The following is a 16773-nucleotide window of genomic DNA, read 5'->3' on the forward strand; positions in this document are numbered from 1 at the left end:
GCAATTCTATAGATATACATTTTATAGAACAGACATCACACTCTATCATGAAGAATAATGAATACTGTCAGCTCTATTCAACACAATGTCATTTCTGTCTTGCCAGAACGAGTGTCTGAGTAAAATAACTATTAAAAAGTCTCATGCTATTTCAAAATGTATTCCACAGGTCTCAAGATGAGTCCACTCCACAGAAGGTAAAAGTCCACCATAACAAAAACCACATCTAGGTAGCTGGGCGTGCCTTTTTTGTCCATTGTTAAGACACTAGCTGTCCATCTACATGTCTATTTGTGCCACTTTTTTTGGTCATGTGAGCATAAATTGTTGTATTCAAGACACAGTTGGTTGGTTATGAGTCACATCGACCATGACATCCAGGAGGGGGGTGTCAAGATGTATATAGTGGACCTGTGCTTGTCCTCTGTGTACTCGTAACACACTCCTCACCCCTAGTCCCACGCCATGTTGGTTCGTCCTGTTGACGTGTCTCTGAAGAACAGATGGCTTTACACATAAATCCTATTAGCAACTTTCTGCTGATGGTGAATCATTCAGTTCAAGGCTCCTCACTCTCTTAATTAACCTCCATTGTGTTGAATTGCCTCCTTTTGTGTTTCTTTTTACTAATAACGTTTTCGGTAAAGAGGAGTTTGTAGTTTATTAGAGCCGAAGTCACTGGCCACACCATGTCTGCAGAGAAGGTAACGTTATAGAAACTGAGTTTTGAAGAGCTTTTGTTGTTGAAAGGATGTGAGAGAAGGAATAATGGTGATGAGCATTTCTTTATGTAGCATTTTGATTCAGATATACCATCATGGTGTTTAGATCGTTAGACAATTCACTGGATATCAGACCAGTTGACCAGTAATCAGATTATTACAACAGAATGCTGCTGTGGTATTGTTACAGTTATTTTTTTATTTAAATGTTTTATTTAACCTTTATTTAACCAGGCAAGTTTATTTAACTAGGTATTGTTACAGTTGTACAGTTGTAGATGATTTCCCCCAGCCTGGCCTGTTGTGCATAGTAGTGCTGGTTATGTGGAATTAGCCACTGAGTTGTGTGGAGGTTCTGGGATAATTGTGCTGTAGTGTGGGAAAGACTTGGGAGGGGGTTCTATGTTGTCTGTCATTCACGAAACAACCAATCATGTCTCTCTTCCTATTTTATGGACATACTACCCAGATTTATTTCAGAAAAAGTGTTGTTAATGGACTGTGGTTGTCCTTGGCTATCACGTCATGTTGAAAAACCCACAGGTGGTAAGATGAGAGTGGATAATTTGCCTCTTCCTTCTCTGCCCCACTGTCAGAGGCCTCATGTCCATTAAAACTGAGGGGGAAGGATTTACCCATCTGAAGGATACAAAAATATGAAAAATATTGTTTCCTTAAACATTTTGATGCAGTTGATGCAATGATTTTGAATTCGGTCATCGGTTTCCCCCCTCACAATTGCCTGACGGCTTTGCCTATAGGCTGCCATTACTCAAGTGACAGCTTGTCTAAGGTGAGGACAGAAATAGAGCCACATCTTAATCGGATTACCATGGACATCCATCGCTGCACCCCGTCAGTCAGTGTTCAAATGACCAGCAGGATCACAGTGGCTGACATCCTTCTTATTCTCGGTGTCTTGGGATGCTGGGTTGTGGTGTGTTGTTTTGTGGTGTGTTGTGTTGAAAGGGATTTCTGGGAGGTTGTTTCACATAATACCAGATCAAGGCTCATGTAGTGGGACAACTGTCTGGTTACTGTGGGACATGGGACTAATTGGGAGAGAAGCTGTATGTGCTTGTGTTTGAATAGAGTTGGGTTGTCCAGTGCACTTCCAACTGCACAAGAGTGATTTTAAGAATGCAAGTAAAACATCTGCCCAATTTCAATTACATTTGTATTGATTTAAAAGTCCAGAGCCATTACTTTCTATACTTGTTTTCCAGAACAGCCTTGCGCAGTTGATATGTAAATCTCTAAAACACTATTACTACAACTAATATACAACTACATAACCTCTGTAACACTGGATGTGATGCAACATGTTCACGTGACTGAGGCAGCTGACTGTGATTTTCTCAGTCCTGACCAGTTTGTTAGGTCACTGTGTCATTAGGACAGGTTACATAAAATAAATGAACTTGAATATTCTAATGATTATTATCTGTTCCAAATGAAGATATTAATGGATTGATTACTATTTCCTTTTTGAAAGCAAATCAGTTTTAAGAGAATGTCTTGAAACTCTGTACTAAGAAAATATGCATTTTTGGATAATCAAGTGTACTGTATTTATAGTAGTGTGATTTGAAATGTACAGTGCTTGACTTGTTTCTGTCTCCATACCTTTCTGCTTGCACATTCCACTGTCTTTTGAATGGTAAGTCACTAAAATCATCATGCTCCTAAGCACACATTTCCAGTGGTGGGAAAAAGTACATGCATATGCAATAAGTGAAAACACATTATCTAACTGGGGACAGCTAGCTAACATAATGTCAGAAAGCATGATGCACTTGCCAGTTAACTTTCATCATATTTCTGAGTTAGTCAGATATTAGTTTAGAAAGACTTGAAATTGGCATGGGAGCTAACTAGCTAGCAAGCCACCAGCTAGCTGCTTATCAAAGGTAGATAGCTTGTTGGTTAATTTTACAAAAGAAATCGACCAATATACAGTACCAGTCAAAGGTTTGGACACACCTACCCATTCCAGCTTTTTTTGAATTTGTACTATTTTCTACATTGTAGAATAATAGTGAAGACATCAAAACTATGAAATAACACATATGGAATCATGTAGTAACCAAAATAAAAATGTATATTTGAGTTTCTTCAAAGTAGCCACCCTTTGCCTTGATGACAACTTTGCACACTCTTGACATTCTCTCAACCAGCTTCACCTGGAATGCTTTTCCAACAGTCTTGAAGTAGTTCCCACACATGCTGAGCACTTGTTGACTGCTTTTCCTTCACTCTGTGGTCCAATTCATCCCAAACCATCTCAATTGGGTTGAGGTCAGGTGACTGTGGAGGCCAGGTCTTCTGATGCAGCACTACATCACTCTCCTTCTTGGTCAAATAGCCCCTACACAGCCTGGAGGTGTGTTGGGTCATTGTCCTGTTGAAAAACAAATAATAGTCCCACTAAGCGCAAACCAGATGGGATGGCGTATCGCTGCAGAATGCTGTGGTAGCCATGCTGGTTAAGTGTGCCTTGAATACGAAATAAATCACAGACACCATTTTTTATTGTATTTTTTATTTTACGGATAGCCAGGGGCACACTCCAACAGTCAGACATAATTTACAAACAAAGCATGTGTGTTTAGTGAGTCTGCCAGATCAGAGGTAGTAGGGATGACCAGGGATGTTCTCTTGAATTGGACCATTTTCCTGTCATGCTAAGCATTCAAAATGTAACAATAACTTTTGGATGTCAGGGAAAATGTATGGAGTAAAAAGTACATTATTTTCTTGAGGAATTTAGTGAAGTAAAAGTACAGATAAAGTACAGATACCCCCAAAACTACTTAAGCAGTACTTTAAAGTATTTTTACTTAAGTACTTTACACCAGTGCCCATTGACATAAATGCATGCTTCATGCAAAAGGTAGAGTTACAGAGTTTAATGGTTGTGATAGGATGATTAAAAATATTGTAGTTATTCCACAATACTAACCTAATTGACAGAGTGATAAGAAGGAAGTAGTATATTTGTACAGAATACAAATATTCCAAAACATGCATCCTGTTTGCAACAAGGCGCTAATGTAATACTGCAAAAAATGTGGCAAAGCAATTAACTTTTTGTCCTGAATACAACGCGTTATGTTGGGGGCAAATCCAATACAGCACATTACTGAGTACCACACTCTATATTTTCAAGCATAGTGGTGGCTGCATCATGTTATGGGTATGCTTGTAATCGTGAAGGACTGGGGAGTTTTTCAGGATAAAAAAGAACCCGGAATGGAGCTAAGCACAGGCAAAATCCTAGAGGAAAACCTGTTCAGTCTGCTTTCCACCAGAGACTGGGAGATGAATTCACCGTTTAGTAGGACAATAACCTAAAACATAAGGCCAAATCTATACTTGAGTTGCTTACCAAGAAGGCGGGGAATGTTCCTGAGTGGCCGAGTTACAGTTTTGACTTAAATCAACTTGAAAATCTATGGCAAGACCTGAAAATGGTTGTTTAGCCATGATCAATAACCAATTTGACAGAGCTTGAATAACTTTGATAATTATAATGTGCAAATGTTGGAAAATCAAGGGACTAACCCAGAAAGACTCACAGCTGTAATCACTGCCAAAGGTTCTTCTACAAAGTATTGACTCATGGGTGTGAATATTTATGTAAATTAGATATGACTGTTTTTCTTTTTCAATAAATGTGCTTCATTTTCTAAAAACATGTTTTCACTATTTCATTATGGGGTATTGTGTATAGATGGTTGTGAAAAAACATATATTTAATCAATTTTGAATTCAGTCTGTAACACAACAAAATGTGGAATAAGTCAAGGGGTAAGTCAACACTTTCTGAAGGCAATGTAGATCTGAAATTAGGATTTTCTCCTTACTTCATATCTGTGTCATCTGTCTCTGGTGTCTGACCCTCTCTCCTCTCCTCATCTCATACCTGACTCTTCTTCCTATAGATAATGTTTTCTAGAAGCCAAAGAAGAAGAAGGCAGAGACAGCGAGCTCAGCCACCAATGGTGTCGACGCAAAGCCCAAAAAGACCAAGAGCAAGAAGAGCGATGACCTGTCTGAAGAGGAGAGTCCTGCAGTTCAAAGTACGGACAGTTCAGATGAGATATCTTCCAAAGAGATATATGGAAATTATTGTGTAAAAGATCACCAATATTTTGGCAGCAAACAGACTGTCCGAGAACCCAGGCGAAGTCAACTTGCTGCCAAAATGTTGATTCTTAAACAAATCATTTTTATCTGAGATAGAGTGAGCGGCTTAAAAATGTAAAGAATAAATATATCAAAACATTACATTTCTTTGGAGGTCATCCCTCTTTCAATCTTCTTAACGATGTTGTTTCTTTTCATTACGTTTGTCAAATAGATGGAAAAAAGGTAAAGAAAAAGAAAGCAGATGAAGAAAAAAATGAAAAAGAAAAAGACAAAGGGAAAGGGATAGAAAAAGAGAAAGACGAGCCAAAGAAGAAAACAAAAAGTGTGCCAAAGAAAAAGAAAGGTGAGCAGTCAGAAACATAACTGGTATTATGCTCAAGGTGAACTGCATGTTACAGCATCAAAACTTCTGCAAAACCCAATAAAATGTACTCTTCTTTTCTGCCCAAGGTTCAGATACAGAAGATGATGACGATGATGAGGAAGAGACTCCACAAAAGAAGACAAAAAAAAAGACCACAAAGGAAGGTTCTGACAAAGATGGCAAAGAGAAGAAATCCAAAGCTAAAGGTGGGCAGATGTATAGGAAAGCAATTTTCTTAAAGGAGTTAGTAGACAACAAGAATAAGACCTGTTTTAAGAGGATTAGGTAGGAGATTGAATTGTAATGTTGAGTGAAAGGAAACACTAGTCCTGCACACGAGGCGGAAGGCCACAGCCTTATGCTGTCATCACCTAACAAGCTGTTGCAGATTACACAACAAGACAGTGTGCAAAACATACAAACAAAATAGCATCACTAATAGAAGTATTTTCGTCTCACGTCTTTTTTCAGATGACAAAGAGTCTGACAAAAAAACAAAGAAAGACACCAAGAAAAAGGAACCAGCTTCTCTGTTCTCTGTAAATGGAGATAAGGATAAGTCAGACTCCAAGAGCAAGAAGAAAGGTACAGTAAGCCTTAACACTATAGCTTTAAGTACTCATTTTAAACTGCTGCAACTTTAGGGATAATGATTGACTTTGTGGTTGAGAATCAATAACCCATCGTCATGTATGATTTGTGTCTAAACATCTCCAACATCGGAAGTCTCACACCCCTTGTGACGTTTGGCGTAAGGAGTAGACCAAGGTGCAGCGTGTTGAGTGCTCGTGATAAATATTTATTATTATTATTATACTCAGAACACTATACAAAAATAATAAACAAAAAAACACGAACGTCACGTTCTGCAGGCTTCACTGAGCAATACAAAAACAAGATCCCACCACTGAAAGTGGAAAAAGGGCTGCCTAAGTATGATTCCTAATCAGAGACAACGATAAACAGCTGCCTCTGATTAGGAACCATACTTCGGCTCAACACAAAGAAATAGAAAACATAGAAATGAACTACAAAATCTAGAATGCCTACCCAAATCACACCCTGACTTAACCAAAATAGAGAAAACAAACGGCAATCTAAGGTCAGGGCGTGACACCCCTTTTGCAAGAGCACATACTGCAGTGTCACAGTACCATTGGTAAAGCACTGTAGGTGCACTGTGATACGATCATAACCTGAAGTGTATTCTCTTAAACCAGCCAAATCAGATAGTGAAGACAGCGAACCAGAAACCAAGTCCAGCAAGTCAAAATCAAAGAAGAAGGAGAACGCCAACCCAGCATCCATGTTCTCAGCAGGGGGGGAAAAGGACAAGGACAAAGACAAGGACAAAGACAAGGACAAGAAGAAGAAGAAGAAAGGCAAGTGTTTTCTGTTATAATTAAATACAGCTCCGATGTTTGACCGTATTCCTGCTGGTCAGTAAAATAAAGTTGTCTGATATTTCCCTAACGTTCTATTTTCTACCAGCCAAAGCATCAGACAGTGATGATTCTGACTCCGAGGCAGAAAAAGGAAAAAAGAAAAAGGGAAAAGGGAAGAAGAAAAAGGTTTGTGTCTGTTTAGTTAGCTAGGTCATAGTCTGTTTAGTTAGCTAGGTCATAGTCTGTTTAGTTAGCTAGGTCATAGTCTGTTTAGTTAGCTAGGTCATAGTCTGTTTAGTTAGCTAGGTCATAGTCTGTTTAGTTAGCTAGGTCATAGTCTGTTTAGTTAGCTAGGTCATAGACTGTTTAGTTAGCTAGGTCACAGTCTTGCCACAGTGATGGAGGGTGGGGTATACAATTCTGAAATCCTCTGATAAAGTATTATGTATAAATTAACCTAAAAGGTCCCCAAATGAACATTGGTTAAAGATGCTGATAAGCTTATAACCATATTCTTTCCAGGAGGAGAGGCCTCCGTCCCCGGACATTGAGTTTGACAGCCTGGAGGAGTTTGTTCTGCAGCCAGCCCAGCAGGGGGTGACTGTCAAATGCAAGGTGACCCGGGACCAGAGGGGCTTGGACAAAGGCCTATACCCCACATACTATCTCCACCTGGACAATGAAAAGAAGGTGAGGCACTCTCAGAGGACAGGTTTAGGGGGTTTACTGTCACACACAGCTTTAGAGATTTGAGATTCATTTTGAAACCAATCCGAGATGGAGCCAACGAGCATAAAACCAAGTTGTGGACTTGTGATACAGCATGATATTCATTTGAGGAATCATTGTCCAAGGGATTAATTATGTGTTTTTACAGGTCTTTCTACTGGCTGGGAGAAAACGAAAGAAAAGCACAACCTCCAATTACCTTATCTCCATAGACCCCACAGACTTGTCTCGGGGTGGAGAAAATTTCATTGGAAAGTTGAGGTATGCTGTAACCTACATTCATAGATCAAACTGTAACATTTCCATAAAACATGTTTTTTATTGCAACTGTAATCAGGCATTTCATAAACTTGTGTAATTCATGGAGCGATTCTTTAAGCTTGTGTAATTCACGGAGTGATTCTTTACACTCCATAGGTCCAACTACTTGGGCACGAAGTTCACAGTGTTTGATAATGCACTGCACCCAGACAGAGCTCTACCAGACATGTCCAACGCTCGCCAAGAATTAGCAGCCATTATTTACGTAAGGCTTTGAAATGTACATTAATGAACCATTTATAAAGGTTTTTCCACAGGGTTAATAAGTATTTTATAAACTGCTAATTATTATGGTATAGTAAAATGGGTTACAAGGTGTTTGTAAAGGGGCTATAAGTATACTGAACAAAAATATAAACGCAATATGCAACAATTTCAAAGATTTTACTGAGTTACAGTTCATATTAGGAAATCAGTCAATTGAAATAAATTCGTTAGGCCTTAATCTATGGATTTAACATGACTGGGAATACAGATATGCATCTTTTGGTCACAGATACCTTAAAAAAAAGGTAGGGGCCTGGATCAGAAAACCAGTGTGACCCCCATTTGCCTCATGCAGCGTGACACATCTCCTTCACATAGAGTTGATCAGGCTGTGGATTGTGGCCTGTGGAATGTTGTCTCACTCCTCTTCAATGGCTGTGTGAATATGCTGGATATTGGCGGGAACTGAAACACGCCGTTGTACACATTGATCCAGAGCATCCCAAACATGCTCAATTGGTGACATGTCTGGTAAGTATGCAGGCCATGGAAGACATGGGACATTTTCAGCTTCCAGGAATTGTGTACAGATCCTTGCGAAGTGGACCGTCCCTTATCATGCTGAAACATGAGCTGATGGCGGCAGATGAATGGCACGACAATGGGCCTCAGGATTTCGTCACGGTATCTCTGTGCAATCGATAAAATGCAATTGTGTTTGTTGTCTGTAGCTTATGCCTGCCCATACCAGAACCCCACAACCCACCATGGGGCACACTGTTCACAACGTTGATGTCAGCAAACCATTCGCCCACACAACGCCATACACGTGGTCGACGGTTGGACATACTCCCAAATTCTCTAAAACGATGTTGGAGGCAGCTTATGGTACAGGAATGAACACTAAATTCTCTGGCAACACCTCTGGTGAATATTCCATGAGCCAGCATGCCAATTGCACGCTCCCTCAAAACTGTGTTGTGTGACAAAACTGCACATTTTAGAGTGACCATTTATTGTCCCCATCACAAGGTGCACCTGTGTAATGATCATGCTGTTTAATCAGCTTCTTGGAATGTCACACCTGTCAGGTGGATGGATTATCTTGGTAAATGAAAAATTCTCACTAACAGGGATGTAAACAAATTTGTTCACAAAATCTGAGAGAAATAAGCTTTTAGTGCGTATGGAACATTTCTGGGATCTTTTATTTCAGCTCATGAAACATGGGACCAACACTTTACATGTTGCATTTATATTTTTTGTTCAATGGAGTTCATAGACTGTTCATTATTAGATTTTTATTACAAAATCTTTGTTTAAATTGATCTATGATGGAATCCAACTTCCCTAAAAATGTCATTCCTAATTCCGCTTCTTATCTCTCTGACCTTTGGGTATAGGAAACAAATGTCTTGGGAATGAAGGGTCCCAGAAGGTTGACCGTTATCATCCCAGGGATGGGCAAGAACAGTGAACGAGTACCCATCCGACCTCGCAGTGTAAGCAAACCGGTGTTATACAGATGTCATTCTGTCAGAGTTATGGATGAGGACAGAACAGCAGTGCTGTTCATCATGATTTCGTCTTTGTAGGACGTTACATGCTGTGTAAGCTACATACAATATGGTACAGTATATCTGATGATTTTATCACCTTATTCCTCATTATCCATATTGTTATTGTGACCAGCTGGGTCATTCCACCAATTTGGTGCTTTTTGAGATGTGTAACTTGGTAAAACAATTACTTGATGTCACCTAATTTTAACATTCTGTCATAAAGACCACATGTTCAACTTCATAAAATACATATTTTCCTATTTCAAGATGTTAAATAAAAATGTGACTATAGTAAGTGCTTAGTAATAAGTGCTAAATAAAGTAAAAGGGTTGACCGAAACAGGTTTGACCGAAACAGGGTTGACCGTAACAGTGTTGACCGTAACCTGGTTGACTGTAACAGGGTTGACCGTAACAGGGTTGATTATATCATCTTAAATCATCCATAAATCCCCTTGTGACATGGAGAATGGAAGCTTGTTGTGTACAAAAGGAAGAGGTAATTGAATTTAAGCGTCACAATTATGATTTTTTTTACATTCTAGCCTGTCTATGTAACAGTATTGCTTCCGTCCCTCTCCTCGCCCCTACCTGGGCTCGAACCAAGGACACTCTGCACACGTCAACAACTGACACCCACGAAGCATCGTTACCCATCACGCCACAAAAGCCGCGGCCCTTGCAGATCAAGGGGAACAACTACTTGAAGGTCTCAGAGAGAGTGACGTCACTGATTGAAACGCTATTAACGCGCACCACCGCTAACTAGCTAGCCATTTCACATCGGTTACATCTATCTATGGGTAACAGTGTTGACGTGTTATGCTCGACCCGCCCAGTTTTCCACCAGAAAATGGCCAAAAAGAGTACAACCAGCTCACCTGCTTTTACTCTATGATTTCACTATTAGATGATAAATGTTTCTTTTGAAAAAAAATATTTCAAAAGGAAGTTTCACCATGTTAAAATGGGAGCTCAGTTCACGTAACAGGGTTGACCTTAAAATGAGGGACAGACGTAAATAAATCACTAATCACGTGAAATAAATAATCTTCAGAAATGACTGTGTCAAAGCAACAAAATAACTCGGGCTTTAAACATTTTTGAATTTTGTGGTCTATATTAAAGGACACTTAACTGAATATAACAGGCTTTTGAAATTCTATATTTGTGCAAAATTTCTACTTAAAATATAAATGGGAGGCAAAAGGCACTAATTTCATGGAACGACCTAGCTAATGTTGCTGCGTTTATTCCACCCCCATTTCTTCAGGACAACGATGGTTTACTGATGAAGTTCCAGAATAGAAAGTTGGACAATCTAATCGAACTCCACAACAAGACCCCCACGTGGAATGAGGAGACGGCGTCCCATGTGCTGAACTTCAACGGCAGGGTCACACAGGCCTCCATCAAGAACTTTCAGATCGTCCACAGCAAGGATTGTGAGAAGAGACTCAAACCAAAAATTCTCATCCGCAATCATTACATTATTTACATATTGTTTATTTCTAGTACATATCATAAATAATACAGGTGAACAAAAGTCTAAGAATAAAACAAGTTGAATAAGGTTGAATAAAGTCACAAAACTCCCAAATACAGTATATTTTCTGAGAGTTTTTAGCTAAAATGTAATTTGCCATTTTCCTGTTAAAAATGTAAATGTTAAATGTTTTTTTGTGTGTTTAAAATATTTTCTTTATTTTCTTATTCTAGTGGACTATATTGTGATGCAGTTTGGACGAGTAGCAGACGATGCCTTCACTCTGGACTATAGCTACCCTATGTGTGCAGTGCAGGCCTTTGCCATCGCTCTATCAAGCTTCGATGGCAAAATAACCTGTGAATAAGAGGAAACCATTTAGGCTCTGGTGCCTCCTCAAGCTGCTGCAACTCGTTATTGGCATACAGATGTCAACTACCAGAAACAAGAATTTCCTTCACCATTACTCAACATCAGTGCAAGGCACATAAAAGAACGGAAGTCCTAGATGAGATGGGGGTCCAAGTGTATTTCATATCACATGGACTGCCTCGGGATTGTTTTGTTTGTTTGTGTCTCATTGCAATGATAATCATGAGCTTTTCAGGGAACAAGATTATTTTTGACCAATTGGTGATCCTTGAGTGCAGTGACGGACGTGAGGGGATGCTGATGCACCATGCAAGTCTGAGCACTGGAGCTTTGGTGCTTTGGCATTGGCATTACACCATTTCAGTGTAGGGGGATGTGGACCAATTGGGGGATGAAAGTGACATCTGAAGAGTGAAAGCCTATTTTCCACCTACATCAATGCTTTTATAGCATAGTACATGCCCATTATTCATTCATTCTGTTGCGTTTAATTTGGAATACAAATACAGTAATGTGTTGGTAAAAAATGAATCTATTTGTAAATTTTTTTATATATTGGTAAAACAAAACTGTGTCTACGTGGACTTATAGAAAATTAATTTCAAAATATGTCAAAGTATATTTATTTAGGCCTACTTGTTCTTATTATTTTTAGGGTTATGTTTGTTTCCATGCATTATTTGTGGTATTTCCAGATTATGAAATTGACTTAATTTGACAAATTAGAGGTTTCTTTGTGAACAGTTATGAGGCAGAGGTATAAAGGCAATATGCTTGTACCATGTGACTGTGGACAGTCACAAGTGTTTCTCTAATCATCTCATTTGCTGTTCACATTCCACTCAAGTGACAATTTTGTTGTTGTTCTGATACCTGCCTTTTTAAGTTATATGTTCTCTCTTAGGCTAGATTCTGTCTTGTAAGAATCATGTGGACAAGAGCCTTATATTGACAGATATTGACAAATATAAGGCACTGATGTGGACCATTGTTGTTTTGATAAGGATAGTTAATATATGTTCCAAAGGTAAACAATGCATTTCAGTCTCTTGTGAACTTCTCTTGAATGAAAGTCAAAGTGCAGAATTGAAGATAACATGCTCAATAATGAATTCATCTGCAAATAAAGTATGACATGTTTAAAATGAATTCTTACAGGATAAATGTATATTGCATACAGTAAACACCCAACATTATGCTGTATAGTTTACTGTGCATTTGACACAGTACTATATTAGTGTTAACTTGATAGATAATTGGCAACTCAATGCTCCCTGGGAACCTGCATTGATTCGACCTCTTTCATTTGAATGACAATGCTTTATGACACAATGTCAGCAGTTATGATGAGAACATTGGTTTCAAATTAATCAGTTGTTCGTTTTCTAGTTTTCTGAGACAGTCGTACTGTTCTGCAGATGTTGTTGCCTTACAAAATGTGGAGTGAGAGAAGAAACTTCAATTTAGGATGAAAAACCTGTTTGGGCTGACAGCTGAGGATCCTGAGAGCAAGTGGAAGGTGTGTTCTCTGCCCGAACCTGCTCCGGCAGTTGTCCAAACTCGCAGAGGCAATGAAGCTAATCACAGACAAGGTTTTTGGACAGATGCAGTGCAATGATGTGCACACTTCCTCAGAGTTGACTTAACAGAAAGTTGTCTTCTTGAAGTGTCCATGTTTAGTTAACAGAGCGAGTTATAACTATTAAGCTGTTATTTTACCCACACGTTTTCTTTGCCGTCTACATTTCTCTGGAGGAATGCTACTTTTTTAAAACATATTTTCAGCAGCAACCAATTCTATTAGCCCCGTAGGCCTACTTACAATGCCAACAATCGAAATCATTATTTTTACCAACAGAGGGAGCTATTCTATTGTCAGATGTGAATAGGCCTACATGTTCAAATGAAAGCTTCTAAAACATTTAATGAATTCGAACCTGAAAGGGTTACATCATGGAGTTTGACACTCTTGACATGCATAATGACATTTTCGACCTATATTCGACCTTACTTCAGTGGAATGTGTAAATTCTTCGGCAGGAAACATACACTAATATAATAATAATAATAAGGATACAGTTTAATGTTTGTGTAGACTAAATGTTAACAAGGATATTATTATTGTTGTTGTTGTTGTGTAATTATTAATATTGTTGTTGTAATTATTATTACTTTATTAATTGTAGCCTACAGGTCTCATATAACACACTTCATTTTGTATGCATTATCTATTCCACCGGATTTGTAGCAAAGTAGTCTAATAATAGACATAGAAAGTTTCACACTGAGCAAAACAAGTCATGTGATATTTACTGATACTATAAACATGTTACTGCATAGCTCATGTTGTCATTTTATGTGGCACGGCCAGAGAACAAAAGGCAACTTCAAAGAATAATTATATATTGATAAAGACTTCTCTGGAATATCCTGCAGTAAAAGTCATGGGGGTGGAGATTTGAGTGGAGGCACTGCCCCCAAGTATTTTGATTGACGGTACCCAATGGCTCCTCCTTGAAAGTTTTTTTCTTCGTTTTCCAGTGTAGTGCGTTCATTGATTTCATACCAAAGTCATACTTAACATTCCACTTACACTGTCAAACCAGGAGAAATATTACTGAAAACTATAAGGCGCCAAAAAAATATATAGTATAAAAATAAGTAAGTTATCTTCGCTTTTGTCAGGAGGGGTGACTTCAAAAAAAAGGTGAGTAAGCATGAATTTGTTCCCTTTGTTTAAGAGCTTTCGGTGAAGTTTTCATGCTCTCATGGTGAAGTTTTTAGATCATTGTCATTTTTTGCATTTTTCCATGGAACTCCTTGCCTTTGGGAGGGAAGAAAATGACGGATTCATCGGCTATATAAATTGTGTGTGACTTTTTTTGTGTGCAGGACATCTTTGCTAAGATTTAACTTTATTGACTCTACTCATTGACAATCATAAGACGTTAGTAGGCTATTGCTTTCTTTGTCATAACTATGGGACAACAAGCATGTTTCCTTTCTTTTTCATACAGCTGCTTGGATCCTGATCACTTTCCTCCTAACTTGTTCTCCAGAAGAATCAAGTCTTTACATACCCGAGGATTGACAGACAGAAAAAGGCAAATTGGAGGAATACATAACTCGATATTTTACGCGCTGTTTTACTGCACCCCATAGGTAAGTGAATCACCCAATTTGGTAACATTGTGTCGAAGAGAAGAGGCCATATACGAGCCCCCCAACCAATTCATATTGCTAGCTGCTGTTGCATTTTTAGAAGTTGACATTTCAGTAACCAAAAACATATTGTGTCAATTAACCAAAAACATATACGCGCTACAAGGCCTAGGTCAAAAATACACATTTATTTCGTCGTATTCTTCATCTTATTACAGTAATCTATTATGTTATGTTCAATACAGGTTTACAGTTGTTTTTTTTTCTTCAGAAAATGGAAACACTGACAAAACGAATCTGTTTCACGCAACACATATATACTGCTGATCTGGCTACATTTTGACATGGTTATTTATCCATGTTAATAATATATGTAAATATACAACAGAGACTAAATATAGCAATCATATCATAACGTATCATAGCTTTAGGACACACACCAGAACACACTCTACACGCACTGTTGTCTACAAACTTTCAGATTTACTTAGGACACTTGGAAAGTATTTCCTGTTCTTGTCCAAAACACATTAAATGTCTGTTTTTATTTTTATTTAGTATTCATTTGTATTTGGATGTGCCTTAATGAATGATTTATTATTAAGTTATGTGTATCCCTTACTGACTTTGATGAGAAGGATTCTAGTATGTTACATGTATTTTCAAGACACTACTCCACAGTCTAAACAGTCTGACAAATAGACAGTAGTATTTTTATTAATACTTGTGAAATGATATCATCCAATAGTTTAGAGTCTCAGGTAACAACCCTATTACAGCTGTGTCAATGCTCAATACATGTATGCTACATGACAATTAGATGCATCATCATCTCACTTGTAATAAGAGTTTGGACAGCCAAATTAGTGCAGATTTCTAATCAAAACATTTCGCGGTAGCCTACTGACGGTATTTGAAGAAAACCGGATTCTTTCCAACAGTTTCTTTCAACCATCCTTTCTGTTGTATGGGTAAATAATGTTTAAGTAAGGGGTTTGTATTTTAGAGTTGTGGATCTTTCTTGATCTCTTCCACAGGGACCAGTGACGTTTCACTGGACATTTTTATATTAGGATTTTCAATGCATGGAAATTGTTTGTAATTATAATTGTATGACTGTATAAATACCTCTTCAAGCATCACACATTCATGGTGTACTATTGGTTAAGATTGGGTAAACAGACTTTTCCTTTTTCGCTTATTAGAAATCCAAAAATCTGTGAGATCCTTTACTTAGGATTTATTATTGTTGTTCTTTCTTAACAATCGTGTAAACAGGTGCACACAACAATGCTACAGTACAATCAGTGTCATTCAACAGGTTTGGCCAAAAAATAGAATGTTGTCTTTCAGGTTTCTCGCTACGTCATTTTAATAGCCTGTTAACATTTACGGTTGACATTATAGGCACGTTCTGTGTCTTTGTAATATCTCAGACTTTCCTCTGTTACATTCAAATGGTAAATAAGCCATTCACTCTGAAACGAGAACAGATTATTACAAAATATTTGACACGAAAGATGCAGCCAGTCAGTCACCATTTGGTGAAACGATATGAAGCAATCACACCAAATCACAATTTAGGGCTTGCTTATAATTGACATACGAACACAGTTGACATAATGGATCCATACAAAGTTACAAACACTAGTTCCAGGTCATCTGCATCCTGTATGCCCAACTGTAAATCTTTCAGATGGACTGAGTAGTCTAGCTAAGTTGTTGAAGCACTGCAGGCACTCCCAGTCACAGTTACATGTTCTCTGACTCTCGAGGAGATAGACCAGTGTTTGCCTATACAGTCTCCAGTACAGATTGAAGTTGACATACAGTATTTGGTTGAGATTGTGATAAAAGTGTTGCCTAATAGAACTAGTACTCCAGCTACAATATAGTAAGTGTAGTGTGTGATATCTGTTGGAGCATTGTGGCAATATGAGTTTCAGTATAGGGAAACAGTATTTATTCTGACAGAGGGTCATAGAGTCAGGTTGAAGGGACATTTTTGGAATTGTTTTTATTAAAAAAATATATATATTTAACTAGGCAAGTCAGTTAATGACAGTCTACACCGGCCAAACCCAGACGATGCTGTGCCAATTGTGCGCCGCCCTATGGGATTCTCAATCACAGCCGGTTGTGAAACAGCCTGGATTCGAACCAGGATGTCTGTAGTGACACCTCTAGCACTGAGATGCAGTGCCTTAGACCGCTGTGCCACTCTGGAGTTCATACCCTAAAACAGGGGAGTATGTCTTCCTCTGGTGAATCACACTGAACAAAAATATAAATGCAACATGTAAAGTGTTGG

At 38.3% G+C, this 16773-nt stretch overlaps 2 protein-coding genes across 10 annotated transcripts in view; both read left to right on the forward strand.

The window, feature by feature from the left end:
* The first annotated feature begins 542 nt into the window (after positions 1–542).
* Positions 543–12449, forward strand: LOC106566029 (tubby-related protein 1). Its single transcript, XM_082959434.1, has 13 exons — positions 543–704; positions 4681–4804; positions 5086–5217; positions 5325–5444; positions 5710–5823; positions 6459–6626; positions 6736–6809; positions 7146–7313; positions 7501–7613; positions 7770–7878; positions 9284–9382; positions 10716–10887; positions 11162–12449. Exons 1-13 carry the CDS (start codon positions 690–692, stop codon positions 11293–11295), a joined length of 1542 nt encoding a protein of 513 aa, XP_082815560.1. The 5' UTR covers positions 543–689; the 3' UTR covers positions 11296–12449.
* Positions 12450–13828: 1379 nt separating this feature from the next.
* Positions 13829–16773, forward strand: part of LOC106566028 (transcriptional enhancer factor TEF-5) — a 76743-nt gene continuing 73798 nt past the window's right edge. For 8 of the 9 annotated variants that reach the window (XM_082959428.1, XM_082959427.1, XM_082959429.1 and 5 more), the window contains exons 1-2: positions 13830–14007; positions 14318–14462. The gene's annotated coding sequence lies outside the window, so the exon portion shown is untranslated. Of the gene's footprint in view, positions 14008–14317; positions 14463–16773 lie in introns of all 9 variants that reach the window. The other variant, XM_082959426.1, reaches the window with a different exon arrangement.

Source organism: Salmo salar, chromosome 12 (assembly GCF_965601325.2).
Source record: "Salmo salar chromosome 12, fSalSal1, whole genome shotgun sequence".
Lineage (NCBI taxonomy): Eukaryota > Metazoa > Chordata > Actinopteri > Salmoniformes > Salmonidae > Salmo > Salmo salar.

What these genes read in the sequence shown, in the direction of transcription:
- LOC106566029 (XM_082959434.1), top strand. An exon ending in GGAGAGTCCTGCAGTTCAAA is followed by an intron (nt 4,805 to 5,085) that starts GTACGGACAGTT and finishes TTTGTCAAATAG; the next exon opens with ATGGAAAAAAGGTAAAGAAA. An exon ending in ACCTGGACAATGAAAAGAAG is followed by an intron (nt 7,314 to 7,500) that starts GTGAGGCACTCT and finishes GTGTTTTTACAG; the next exon opens with GTCTTTCTACTGGCTGGGAG.